The sequence below is a fragment of the Triturus cristatus genome, chromosome 4_1, assembly GCF_964204655.1.
Source record: "Triturus cristatus chromosome 4_1, aTriCri1.1, whole genome shotgun sequence".
Classification (NCBI taxonomy): Eukaryota; Metazoa; Chordata; class Amphibia; order Caudata; family Salamandridae; genus Triturus; species Triturus cristatus.
In genome coordinates this window covers 925,643,834-925,657,053 of record NC_140585.1, presented here as the reverse complement: position 1 = coordinate 925,657,053, position 13,220 = coordinate 925,643,834, and the positions used below count along the sequence as shown (strand labels likewise).

The 13,220-nt window shown below is 43.7% G+C and overlaps 1 protein-coding gene across 2 annotated transcripts in view; it reads left to right on the top strand.

Moving 5' to 3' along the window:
* ARSA (arylsulfatase A) overlaps positions 1 to 13,220 on the top strand; it is a 238,674-nt gene that overhangs the window by 213,581 nt on the left and 11,873 nt on the right. For both annotated transcript variants that reach the window (XM_085653771.1, XM_085653772.1), the window contains exon 8: positions 10,046 to 10,148. In XM_085653771.1, the coding sequence (XP_085509897.1) occupies positions 10,046 to 10,148 (103 nt within the window). The remainder of the gene's footprint in view (positions 1 to 10,045; positions 10,149 to 13,220) is intronic.

Here is a 13,220-nt window from a genome sequence, read left to right as displayed (position 1 = left end):
CGTTGAGAGACCTGAATGTATAAACTGACTACAAGAAGGGGAGGGCACGGGTAGAGCTACTGACAGCTGGGTTGAATTCCCAGGTGTCTTAAGGGTGATGGAGGTGATCAATCTTGGTATAACAACAGAAACCCCCCACGAGCGCAGGGTTTGTAGTCAGTTAGGACTAGACAATATAGAGAGGGCTACTCCTAGGAGGGGCATATTGTGGGGCGATTTAAAAATTGTATTGTGGAGCATGGCAGGGTTAACCAGCATTACATCAAAGATTTCCATAAAATATGCATCCAGAAAACGTGGGAGCTAGAGAACAACTTCTTCATTGAAGGTTATAAAACTTTTTTCAGCCCAGCATTAAGGTCAAGTTCAGGGAGATCAAGTGTTTCCTAATTATGTTTATAGACCTTAGAATTTACGGTGAGTGGAAGACTCTGTCGTGGGACTCAGATGTCGCTCAAGGACTCACATTCTCAAGTTACACCTACAGGCTAGTTTTAATCAACTTTTTATCATGCAAAATCATACTCACAGGGATCGGCTAGCCTCGATGAATTAAGTAGACTGTTGGAGCAAATACAGGGTGAAGGTCTGTCAAAGTCTCAACTAATCTTAGCCGGAGATTTTAATTGCCATCTGTTTCCTAACTTGAGGGTGGCTCATTGTGACTGGTAGACCTGCACACTAAGAGAGGGACCACATATGGAACACACCCAGGCCAATATATGGTGTATCGCCAATACACAAGCACTACTAGCGAGGTATGACAGGGCCCATTATGACGAGCTAGAAGCCATAATGCACCATCTCCCTGATAAATACAAAGCTAGGGCCAATGAGCTAATTCAGGAGGGCAAAACAATTACCAATACCTCCATACGTTGTGCCTTAGATGCAGCAGACACAGCCTCTAGGGCTATCAATACTAGTGTCCTCCTCCGTCGCCATGCCTGGCTAAGGATATCCGGTTTTAAACCGGAGGTACAAGCCTCCATCCTCAACCATCCCTTTGACCAGGAACATCTGTTTGGCCCCAAAGTGGATGACGCCCTAGAGAAAATGATAAAGGACACTGACACGGCAAAATCCATGGGAGCCTTACAATCTCACCCTCCCAGACGCTCCTTTCGCCGCTCTTCCTTTCGGAGCACATCCAGAGGCTACTCCTCAGACACCGCTTCCACTTCATACAAATCCCCTACTCAGTCCACCTTTACGAGGGGTTACCAAAGAGGCGGCTACAGGGGCAACAATAACAAAGGCAGAGGCAAAACAAACACCGCCCGCTCTGCCACCGCGCCTACCCAATGACTTCCCTCCACTTCCCCGAGACCATCACACTCCGGTCGGGGGCAGACTCCAACATTTCCTTCCGGTCTGGACTACCATCACCTCAGACAAATGGGTAACGCAAATAATTCGGTCAGGCTACTGCCTAGAACTAATATCCCCCCCCCCCCCAAACATTCCACCCACACAAAGCCCAATGTCACCAGAACATCTACTGCTACTCAAACAGGAGGTAATCGTCCTCCTAGACAAAAAGGCAATAGAACACGTTCCTACCAACCAACAAAATATGGGCCCATCCTAGACCTTCGGCCCCTAAACAAATACATACACTCTGACCACTTTCATATGGTGACGCTTCAGCAGGTACTTCCGCTACTTTCCCAAAACGACTTCCTCACCACTTTGGACCTAAAAGACGCTTATTTCCACATTCCAGTGCACAACGCTCACAGGAAGTACCTCAGATTTGTAGTGGACGGCCAACACTACCAATTCAAAGTGCTTCCGTTCGGAGTCACAACCACACCACGAGTATTCACCAAGTGCCTAGCAGTAGTGGCAGCACATCTGCGAAGACAACACATTCATGTCTTCCCATACCTAGACGAATGGTTGATAAAAGCCAGTTCATACAATCAGTGTATACAACACACACACCACAATCCAGCTACTTCACCAGCTAGGCTACACGGTAAACCACGAAAAGTCCCATCTACAACCATCACACATAAAACAATATCTAGGTGCCAATATAAACACCTCAAAAGTGCTCGTCTACCCCAATCTTGCCAGGATTGCAAGCATTCAGGCTCTACGCGCAAAATTCATAGCACAACACTCCTTCCCAGCTCGGGTGTTCATGCAACTAATAGGGATGATGGCCTCTTGCATCTTCATAGTACCTCACGCAAGACTCCAGATGCGTCCTCTCCAAGAGTGCTTAGCGCACCAATGGAACCAGGCCCAGGGTCAATTAACAGATCTGGTGTTGGTAGACGGTCGTACCCATCGCTCTCTGCAGTGGTGGACCACCACAAACCTTTCCAAGGGTCGACCGTTCCTGGACCCGGTTCCCCAGATAGTACTAACAGACGCATCGCTCTCCGGCTGGGGAGCTCATTTATTACATCTCACCATGCAAGGCAAATGGACACCTCAACAGAAGCTACTCCATATCAACCATCTGGAGTTACTAGCAATCTTCCTAGCCCTAAAATCCTTTCAAACACAGATTTCAGGCAAGGCAGTCCTAATCCGCACAGACAACATGACAGCCATGTATTATATTCAAAAACAAGGCGGCACACACACTCCACAGCTCTCTCAATTAGCACAGAGCATATGGAGATGGGCCATACCCCAGAAAATCTTTCTCCTAGCCCAACATGTCCCAGGAGTACAAAACACTATGGCAGATCTACTCAACAGACAAACACAACAACTCCACGAGTGGGAACTTCACCCACAAGTTCTTCACCCATACTTTCAAATGTGGGGGCATCCACAGATAGACCTCTTCGCCACCCATGAAAACACAAAATGCACAAGCTGCGCCGCCAGAAACCCACACCCATTGTCCAAAGGCAATGCGATATGGATTAACTGGTCAGGCAGATTTGCGTAGGCTTTTCCGCCTCTCCCACTCATTCCACTAGTGATGCACAAACTACAACAGCACTCCCTCATACTAATATTAGTAGCGCCAACTTGGGCCAGACAACCGTGGTACACCACACTGCTGGAACTGTCAGTAGTACCACATCAAAAATTACCTCTCTCCACACCTCTTAACCCAGAACCATGGAGAGATCAGACACCCGGACCCAGATCAGCTCAACCTTGCGATCTGGCTCCTGAAATCCTAGAATTCAGGTACCTAAATCTTCCCCCTGACTGTATGAACGTCATCAAAGAAGCTAGGCGCCCTACCACTAGAGCGTGCTACGCCACCAAGTGGAAACGTTTTGTTGTCTATTGTCATAACAACACCATCGATCCCCTAGATGTGTCCATTCAACACATCATAGGCTACTTACTCCACCTACAAAGGTGCAATCTAGCCTATACGTCCATTCGAATACACCTCGCAGCCATAGCAGCTTACCTACAAAACAGGCAACATCTCTCACTCTTTAGAGTACCTGCCATTAAAGCCTTCATGGAAGGCCTTAAAAGAATCATTCCCCCCAGAGTGTCACCCTCACCTGTGTGGAACCTAAATATCGTTCTCACTAGACTAATGGGACCTCCTTTTGAACCACTACACAAATGTGAACTTCAATTCTTAACATGGAAAACCGCTTTTCTTGTAGCCATCACTTCCCTCAGAAGGGTCAGTGAGATACAAGCACTTACTATTCAAGAACCTTTTCTACAAATGCACCATAATAAGGTGGTTCTCCGTACCAACCCAAAATTCCTCCCCAAAGTAATTTCTCCTTTTCACCTAAACCAATCTGTAGAACTACCAGTACTCTTCTCGCAACCACAAACTGTTGCAGAAAGAGCTCTTCACACACTAGATGCCAAACGAGCCTTACTCTACTACATCGAGAGAACACAACCTTTCCGATCCAAAGGAGGAGTCACCGACCTCGTGACTTCCAAAGACTTACCAAGAGGAAAAACAAACTGGAAACATCTGGGCCCAACACCAGATGGCGATCTATGCGCAAGTGTGTAGATCTGCAGCTCTACATGCCAAGAACAGATGCATACTGGTAAGTAGCATATTCCTTATATAGATTATCTTAAGCTTATCCACTTTGTTTACTCCATTTCTTTTTCTCCTTTTTACCAATGTTCATTGATTTATTTTACTCATTACCATGCTGATTCAAGAAGTTTCATGAAAAACCAGGAGGAAGAGATGTTTCCACATGTCACGACTTTATTTAAAATTCACCCAATGCATTTCGGGATAAAACCCTTCTTCAGGGGTATCTGCTAAAAAAAATCCATAAACACAAACATTAACCTGATTGTTACGTTCCTTAACCCCTTCGCCGCGCCAGGAATTCCGCCGCGGCGCTGGGGGGGGTTTGGGGGCAGTTGCGGTGCCGCCGTGCTCGGGACGGAACCACTCCGTCATGAGTCACGGGTGAGCTGTGCTCATGACGGAGTGGTTCCGTCACGACTCCGCCCACTGCGCTAATCGCCCGCACAGGCGGGGAATTAGCGCCGCGTGGGCGGAGCGGCCGCCAACGGCCGCAGCATCCGTCATGAGCACAGCGCACCCGTGGCTCATGACGGAGTGGTTCCGTCATGAGCGGGGAAGGGGTTAATAAACAAATGAACTTGATGCCTCTATTTTACTGTAACAGAATTATTATTTTTAAAACACTGCATGCGCAACAACATGATAACGGTCTACACTACAGTTCAATTAATTAGTTATAAATTGTTTCGTGCACTAAACCCTGTCATATCCCCTATTGTTACTGAAACACATAACACGTCTTTAAATGAAAGCTTCAAATACGTAAATGATGCTTAAAACCTCTTTGAAACAAAGGTCCTTCTTTTTTCGATAACGCGCTTACTGTGACATGTGTTACTCTAAGTTCCTAATCAGAATGGCAGCTCTCCCAATTCCCATTGTATACAGCAGAACCAAGAGATTTCCATTTCGTTACGTCCTTATTTCATCTGGTTCCTCAGCACGTCTGCATTGGGTAGCTGTATCAACGGTTTTCAAACCCACTTGGCCATTTATAACCCTCCCCTCAGGTGGTCTATCACACGGCTGGGTGTAAACACTAAACTACGCACCGGATTTTGTAAATAACTTAACTATGAGTACTACAAGTCCCAGAATGCCATCAGTATGTGTCCCGCTACAGATGTTTTACTCCATCACTCAGAACTCTGAATTAAGTGGTTCAACATTGCTAATGCTCTGCACATGCCAGACCATTTAAAATTAAACAAAGACATACAGTATTACATGTTTGCAATAACCCCATTTGACATCCCACCAGTTCATTGGTTATAGCAATTATCATAACGGAAAATGCTAAGTGCTTCTAGATGTATTTTCATATAAATAATAGTTGCTCGTGCCCGGAACCCGACCTCCTATGATGGTAATCATTGTTCGTATGGTGATAAATGTGTCTTGTTCATAAGTTTCAATGTTCATCACTCCACTTTAATCTTGGGTGCAATCTCGGCCTTTTGGACGGAAAATAATTCAATATACATTAGAAATGTTGAGATGCACACCGATGTACTCCTTGTTTGTTTACTCTGCTTGACTGCTTCAGATATATCAAGGCTTGCATGCTGGCTTCGTTAACAATATAGTACGAGCACAAAGGGACCTGGTTCGATCCCTGTTCCAGCTGCATCCGTTGCTGAATGAATCCAATAAATCAAATTTATATAAATTATCTCAAGTTTATCCACTTTGTAGCATCAGTAATTCCAGCATCATGGTCTACTGCCACCATTGTCCCGATTTTTAGGAAAGGAGATAGGGACAGTCCACGTTTCTATCACCCCATATCTCTTATCGATGTGACAGTGAAGGTTCTGGGACGGGTGGTACTAAACATACTTTCGGAATGGGCAGAGGCCAACCAAATAATAACCGATGTACAATATGGGTGCCGATCCGGTAAATCCACTGCAGACCACCAATGCCTTAACTTTTATCTCGTTACTGCTAAATACACAATAGCCAAATCAGGGACGTTGTATCTTGCTTTTATAGACCTCACTGCTGCTTTCGACCGAGTGAACCTCTGCAAACTTTGGAAACTTATTGGAGAGTTCGGGGTGGACCTGGCAATAACTAACACCCTAATGGCCCTACACTCGAACACTACTGCAATAGTTAGATACAAACAGGAGTGAAAAACCATGGATCCTCTTAACTGCTTTAGTGGGGTCAGACAGGGTTGTATTTTAGCGCTATTCCTGTTTACACTATTTATTTATTCATTGGATTTGTAGAGTGCCTGAATCGCCCCCTGAGTGGTATCTCTGTGCTTAGGACGAAGCTGCTGGCAAGCTGATAAAAGGAGTTAAAACAAAGTGGACTTAAGTAGTTTCCTGAAGCGAAGGTAATCAGGGCAGAGCCTCAAATGAATGGGCAGCTGGTTCCAGTAAGGGGGGTGAGGTATGAAAAGGATTTACCACCTAATCTTGCTTTCCTAACTCTGGGGATTTGTAGGAGAGATTTGCTTGCTGACCTTAGAGTTCTTGAGGGAGCATAAGGCTTAATCTTCCTAGAAATGTAGGATGGGCCTTTGTTATGTAAGGCGTTGTAGACTGTGCAGCAGACCTTAAGCTTGACACGCTTGCGAATTGGAAGCCAATGAAGTTTTTGTAATAGGGGAAGGGACGGTGTTTTGAATGGAGAATTCATAACGAGTCGCGCAGCAGTATTCTGAACCACCTGTAGCCTGCTGAGACTATATATTATTGGTCTTGATTCTGCCCTGACGGCCCTACAAGCAGATACCCCAAGGATAGGTACAAGATCGGTCCCTGTTCTGCTTTATGCGGAGAACACAGTACTCTTTGCTTGTACCCCAAAGGGCCTGCAGCTTTTACTAGATGGGTTAGTGACTTTTATGAACATGATGGACTTGTCTCCTAACTTCACTAAATCCTACATAATGGAGATTGGGAAGAAGTGCAGGAAGCTCAACACTCACACAATAGGCGCACACATTCTAGGGAAAGTACTGGTCTTCTCATATCTAGGCATTTTATTAGTCGAAAAACTGAGTTTTAAACATTTATTAGAGGAGAAGTGCCTTGGCTTGACAAGGTCCACTGGAGCAATCGCAAACTTAGCGCATAGATTAGGCCATTGGTCACCTGGGACGATTTTAAAGTTATATAACTCCTTTTGCTGTTCCAAAGATTTATATGGTTGTGAGGTGTGGGGATTTAAGGTGGCTAACGAACTACAAATCGAAGAAAACAAATATTTTAGGCGCTTGCTGAAAGTCCCTCATAGCACTCCTGCGTATGTTGTTCATAAGGAATTGGGGTCCAAGTACATTTCTGATATGGTGGCTGTGAAACCCCTATTGTGTTGGGTGAAGATTTGGTCCAATGACAAGGCAGGCTTTAATAGGCTTGTAATCCAGGACTGTCTCTCCCACGATCATCCCCCTAAAAAATCCTGTGGTTAAAATATGTAAAGGTCACCCTCACCACATTAGGACGAGTAGATCTGTTTCCCAACCTTGATAAGTTGGGATCACAGAAAAAAGCGCTTATCAAAGATCTGTTTTTTAAACATGTTACTGCACAACGGGGGGGAAAGGGAGCTAAAAAAAATCGGTCAGAGAACACATTTCGGTAAGTCAACACAGGGCATGCAACCGTATTTATTCCTAATAACCAGTGTACATGATAGTTTTAAATTACACATTTTAGGCTGAACTTATTTCATCACCTATTGGCTTTACCCCTTGGTTTTACGGTACACACAGAACATAGAGGACCCTGTGGCTGCACTGTAGGTCTCCACAGGACACCTTACATTTTGTCTTCCTCTTTCCGCACTACTCACACCCGAGAAGAGTGTTCCTTAAGGGGCTTCCAAGAAAGCTTAGATTCAGACAGGCACGCATTGCCTTACTGTTTTTACAACTGTCATCAGATGTTTTCACACTTTGTTGTGTTTTTAATTTTTTAAGATCTGCTTTAAAGCTAAGAACCATTGGGGGTGTCTAAAGGCCACAATAGTTATTTTGCCTATTTTGCACTGGGTGAGGTTGCCATAAAAGTCTTTATCTGTGGGTTATGCTTTTTAGGACCAGGCTCAGTTTTACATGTTAAACAAATACTAACCAATTATATTATTGTTAATACACTTTTTAAATCTGAAGTAAAGGTTGCTGGCTGTAATATGCATTTAAGAGACCAAGGAGAACAACATTCTATGATTTTCATGCTGTTTTAATGTACTCCTGGCTGTTTATATAAAACATGTTTATGCCTGATGTGTATATATATCTTAAGATGTCTCGTTTATGGTCATATTTTTATATGCCGAATGAAGATTATTTTTAATAAGTAGCTGTTGGTGCTCTTTCAACGCTGCCTCCTTCCACCAGCAGGAGGTTCTTAGTCTCTTTCGAATAGGCCTGTTGTCCACTGGGGCCATAAATCTACTGGGTAGCTAAGCACAGTATTTAACTCTAAGCCAGGCTTCTCAAAGGGCTAATTTGATTAGACTGTGTGAGAGAAATATACGCTTATGCTTAGGTAATCCAGCTATAGTATTCAAAATAACCTTGCATCGTATTTTGGGCCCAGTCAAATGTTATTGAAGGCATTGACTCTTATCCTTCTACCACCTTCCAATCCAACTTTGGATTGGAAGGTGGTAGAAGGATAAGATAAATGTGCACATGTGTCATGTGCTGCTTGCTCTGATCCTTTTGCCCCAGGTGCCCATTGCAGCTGATCTGCCTGAGCAGCTGCAGCTGAAAACCATTTTCAAAGAGCATTATCTTTATTGACAATACTCCATTGAGGGGTCTCGCACCACAGCAGAGATCCAAAAACTAGAGACCCAAAAGAGAAAAAAAGTGTGTTTTCATTGGTAAAACCCAGATCTCTTACTTTCCTTAGTTGTTCTTGCTACAGGTTTTCATGCAGTCTAAGCAATGCTGTTCGATGTTGCTCCCTGAGAAGATTTGTTGGGTGGTGATACAACACAGGGGCTCTTAGAGCAGGGGGGAGTGCATCAGAAACCACACAGAGCTGCCGAGAGGATGTAAGACTGCAGCAACTACCAGCCAGGAATTAGGACAGCAAGAATGAAGGCAGAGACCGCTTGCACAGGTGCCCCAAATGTACTTATGTTAGAGGGAGATCCCCTGTTTTGGGCAGAACATTTTAGCCTTTTCCTGAGATCTTAACATGTGCTTCCCCAAACAATTCCCAGGTCCAAAGTGAAGTCAATGGGGGAATGGCAAAATTCCATGTTTTCACAAACACTTTGATTTGACAAAAAGTTTGCTCATTGTGCCAACAACCAACATGAAAGACTGTGGCAACAGTGTGTCAGACATGCTGTCTGAGCTGCTCGTTTTTTTTCACCTGTCTCTCTAGTACTAGAAGTGTTGGGAACTTACATATTCAGTTTTCTCTTGCGGAAACTCTTTGCCGTGCAGAGCCGTTTTAAGGCGTGGGCTCTAGCCCAGAGCCCCAGCCTTTCAGGGGGCTCCCTGATAGAGCTAGCTATGTTCTGCAGAGAGTCTTGCCCTGATTACCTTGAATCCTTTTTAAACAGATTGTTGTAAATACCATTTTTCTATCATTTATTTTTAATATGTGAGAGTCTATTACTGACATTTTGCAGAAAAAATGTGTTCATGTTTCATACAGCATCCATATCAAAAGTTTCTTTTAAATCAAAGCAGGACCTCAGATATGAGATATAGGATGGTGTCACAGACATTATTTGCACTAATATTAGTGAGCTGCTGCTGTGTTACAATACTGAAAACACACATTACTATTCCTGAATATCAGATGTACACACATTTAGAATTAGACCAAAGAGGGCATGAAATAGCTGAAACTGGATCTTAAAATCTAAGCTGTTCCGAACAGGGTCCCCCAAAATACATTTGGCCCAGGGCCCCAAAAATCATTAAAACGTCCCTGTTGCCGTGATTCCAGTATTTTTGTCATGTACTGCTTTTCGTCTCCCTTCTGTTAGTGATGCTGTTCTGCTGTGCCATTAACACTGCCTGTGCTATGCCTTATCCCCTTTTCACAGAGTAAGAGGAAATCTATGTTCTTCTACCCGGTATACCCAGAGAAGGCACAGGGGGTGTTTGCAGTGCGGTATGGCCGATACAAAGCCCACTTCTTCACAAAAGGTATGTTTTTGCCCGGGTGCCCAATGGAACGTACAAGTGAATGGCTGAGGACAATGAGAGTGTAGGGCCACCAGCAGCGGTTTATTCAGGCAGAGTGTTGACTGGTCAAAAAGGCGATAAGTGGGTGAGGTTGTGTAAAAGAGTGCTGAGTCAGTAAAATGGGTAAGAAGATTGGTAAGTTGATGTTGATTACGAGCAAAGTCAAATACTTTTAGTTTAGCAGTTTGTCAGAGGCTGGGTTTATAACCTCATCTGCACTTGCTCCGAAGATCGCATTTTTTGTAAGGATTAGGTACATGAGATGGTATTACTTGATGTGGGAATGGGATGCATCATTAAATTTATCACCACAGATTCTATTTATGCTGGGGAAAGTACGGCCATGAGATGATTGCAATATATGATTGAAGCTTATGGCCCAATGCTCACCTTATGTCTTACTGATACCATTATCCAGTAGGTTCGAAAAATATCTGAATATTGGGTTTTGGTGTCTGAAAGAGATTGAGTTGAACTATTTCGCAAACTGCAAAACAGTAATATCCGACTGTTTAAAAAAAATGTCCCTGCAAAGTGAAGTTAAGCTACAAATAATGCAAAGGTGAATGTGAGAAATTCATGGGTTTTATGGTTGTGGACTTTGTGTAGTTCTTACCTGCAAAGCAAGGTTCATGTAGTTCTAGCCTAGTCTTGTTTTGCTAGGGACAGCCACGCGAACCTCTCAAACCAGACCACTCTTAATTTGTGGGTCTTTTTGTCCACAGTGGTACTCAGAATGATATTACACACAATTACATTGGAATTCACTTCCACATACCACGCAATAAAAAATAAGAAAATGCCGGTCTTAATCTGGAATATGCTCCTAACTTCCCAAAACATGCACCGATGTATAATTGTGCTGACATTTGATTTAAATTCAAACGTGTAAATAGCTTTACCTTGCTATGCGTTATCTTTGCACAGTGGTGTGTGAAGAGAGGAAACAGAAGTCTAATTCTGCCCCTAGAATTAGAGGGCAGAATTAGACTTATGCTCCCTGTCTTCACACACCATTAGCAGGCTTTAAAAGGAGTTGTTGTTGTCCCTAAGAGGGAGAAACGTGCCCATGTTTTGTACTCCTAGGGACTAATCTTCCTGGTGAATAGTGAGTGATCGCTTCATGGGAGGTAGTCCTAATCATAGGTAGTTGGCATGCAGCCTTTTTCTTTTATTCCTGGGGTGGGTGAATGGCATGTAAATTCAGTGCCATCACCCCTGAATTCTGCTATTTCCAAGTCAGACTTCTGTGGGTACAAAGCGAAGTTTCACCAAGCTTGGCATCCCTTGCTGCATGACTATTATGTGCTACACAATAATACGGGGAACCCTGTATTGCTGGGAACCAGGGTATTCAAATATAGGGAGTACAGGTTCCCTAAGATAGGCTAAATTTCTTTGGATCCGCAATAAATGAATATTTTAATACAGCAGACAGTGTATATTCATTTATTGAGCATGATAAACAAGACTGTGTTCTCTGCAGCGCCCCCCCCCCCCCCCTTCCTTCTAGGTCACTGTGTTTCTACACGTCTTCCTGGGCACGGTAAGAACATCTTTGTTCCCAGTGCCATTTACTCACATTCAGCTTCTGGGCAACCCTTGTGGTTCAGGCATTGGATCAGCATACAACAGTGACTGAAAATGACTCCGGTGGCTCCATCTTGGAGAGACCACTCACAGTTCCTTCTTCTACCAGCCTTCTCAAAAGTTGCTACTTGAACCTTCAAAATGCAGCTTCATCTTTGATCAATTGAAGATGCACTTGTGCTCGGCTCCCTCAGAATCAATAAAGATTACATTCTTTGGACAGGTACATCATTTTGCCCTCATCTTTTGTGATGCACTATGTGTCTCCTTTCAGTTGCTTCACAGTGGTAGACAGAATAAAGAATGAGGGGATAAAATCCAATTGGTGAAAGGACACTCTAAGTCTAGGATTCTTCTGTCACTACCCACAATGCGTACATTTACTCAGTTCAATACTGAAACAGCTCAGAGGTCAGTTCTTTCCCAAAATATTGTAGTATGGTTCAGAACTGAGATTATGGATCAGTGAGTTCCACAAGCTTGATCTTTGGACTCCCAGTGACCTGGCTGCTTCTGTCTACCTTCTGAAAGCTTATAGACAAATAAGGTATACCACAGCTGATCACTGTTTTCTTTTGGGTATATGGTCCCTTCCATTATCCCAGACCTCTACCACAGTAGCCCTTTTGATTGTTACAAATCACTTTTAGCATTATTCCTGCATTAACCTGGACCCAGTGCAGTACTTTTAAAGCTCTCTTTTAATGTGTGTCTGCCACTGCTGCCGGTTCAGACATCTTCTGGCCATGTGATTATGAATTTGTTAAATCCTGTCTATTGGTTTCCCAGGTAACCTGGTATAAACAGTGTTACAGTAGTCAAAGTGGCCTTCATCATGGATTTTATCAACTCCACCCAGTGGAACAGTGTTGAGGAGTGGAAGGATTCTGAAGAGTAAGGGAGACTAGCAGGTTGATATGAAGAATGAAGGAGATTTCCAAATTGAAAATGACTAATTAGTTTAATGGTCATTCTAAAGACAGGGAGAAGGGTGGATTTCTGACCTCCCTTAATTGTGATTGTTGTCTTAGTACCATTCAGGCAGATCAAACTCATCCCAAAAACATATTGCCCAGACACAAAGGTTTGATGGTTTGATTTGCCAGCCTTTTTCCATCGCAAAGTGGATGTTAGGCTTTCAGTGTAATTTTAGGGATTCACTTCATCCAGTTGTGCATATGGTGCATATTGTTATTGAAGAGCATGCATGAGAGGGAAGCCACTTCTGTAGTGAAGATTTTATAGTCTCGATGGCCTGTTGTCTGTGGGTAAGGAGGAAAGACTGGGCCTATTGCAGTGCCACCAGCTCATTCCCCAAGTCTACAGAGCAGTATGTCATAGTACATGGTGTTGTAGGCTGCTGAGCGGTCAATGTGTATGATGACTGAATTCATACAGGGACAGAAGAAGATCTTCTCTAATATGTATGATGAATGTAGTGCC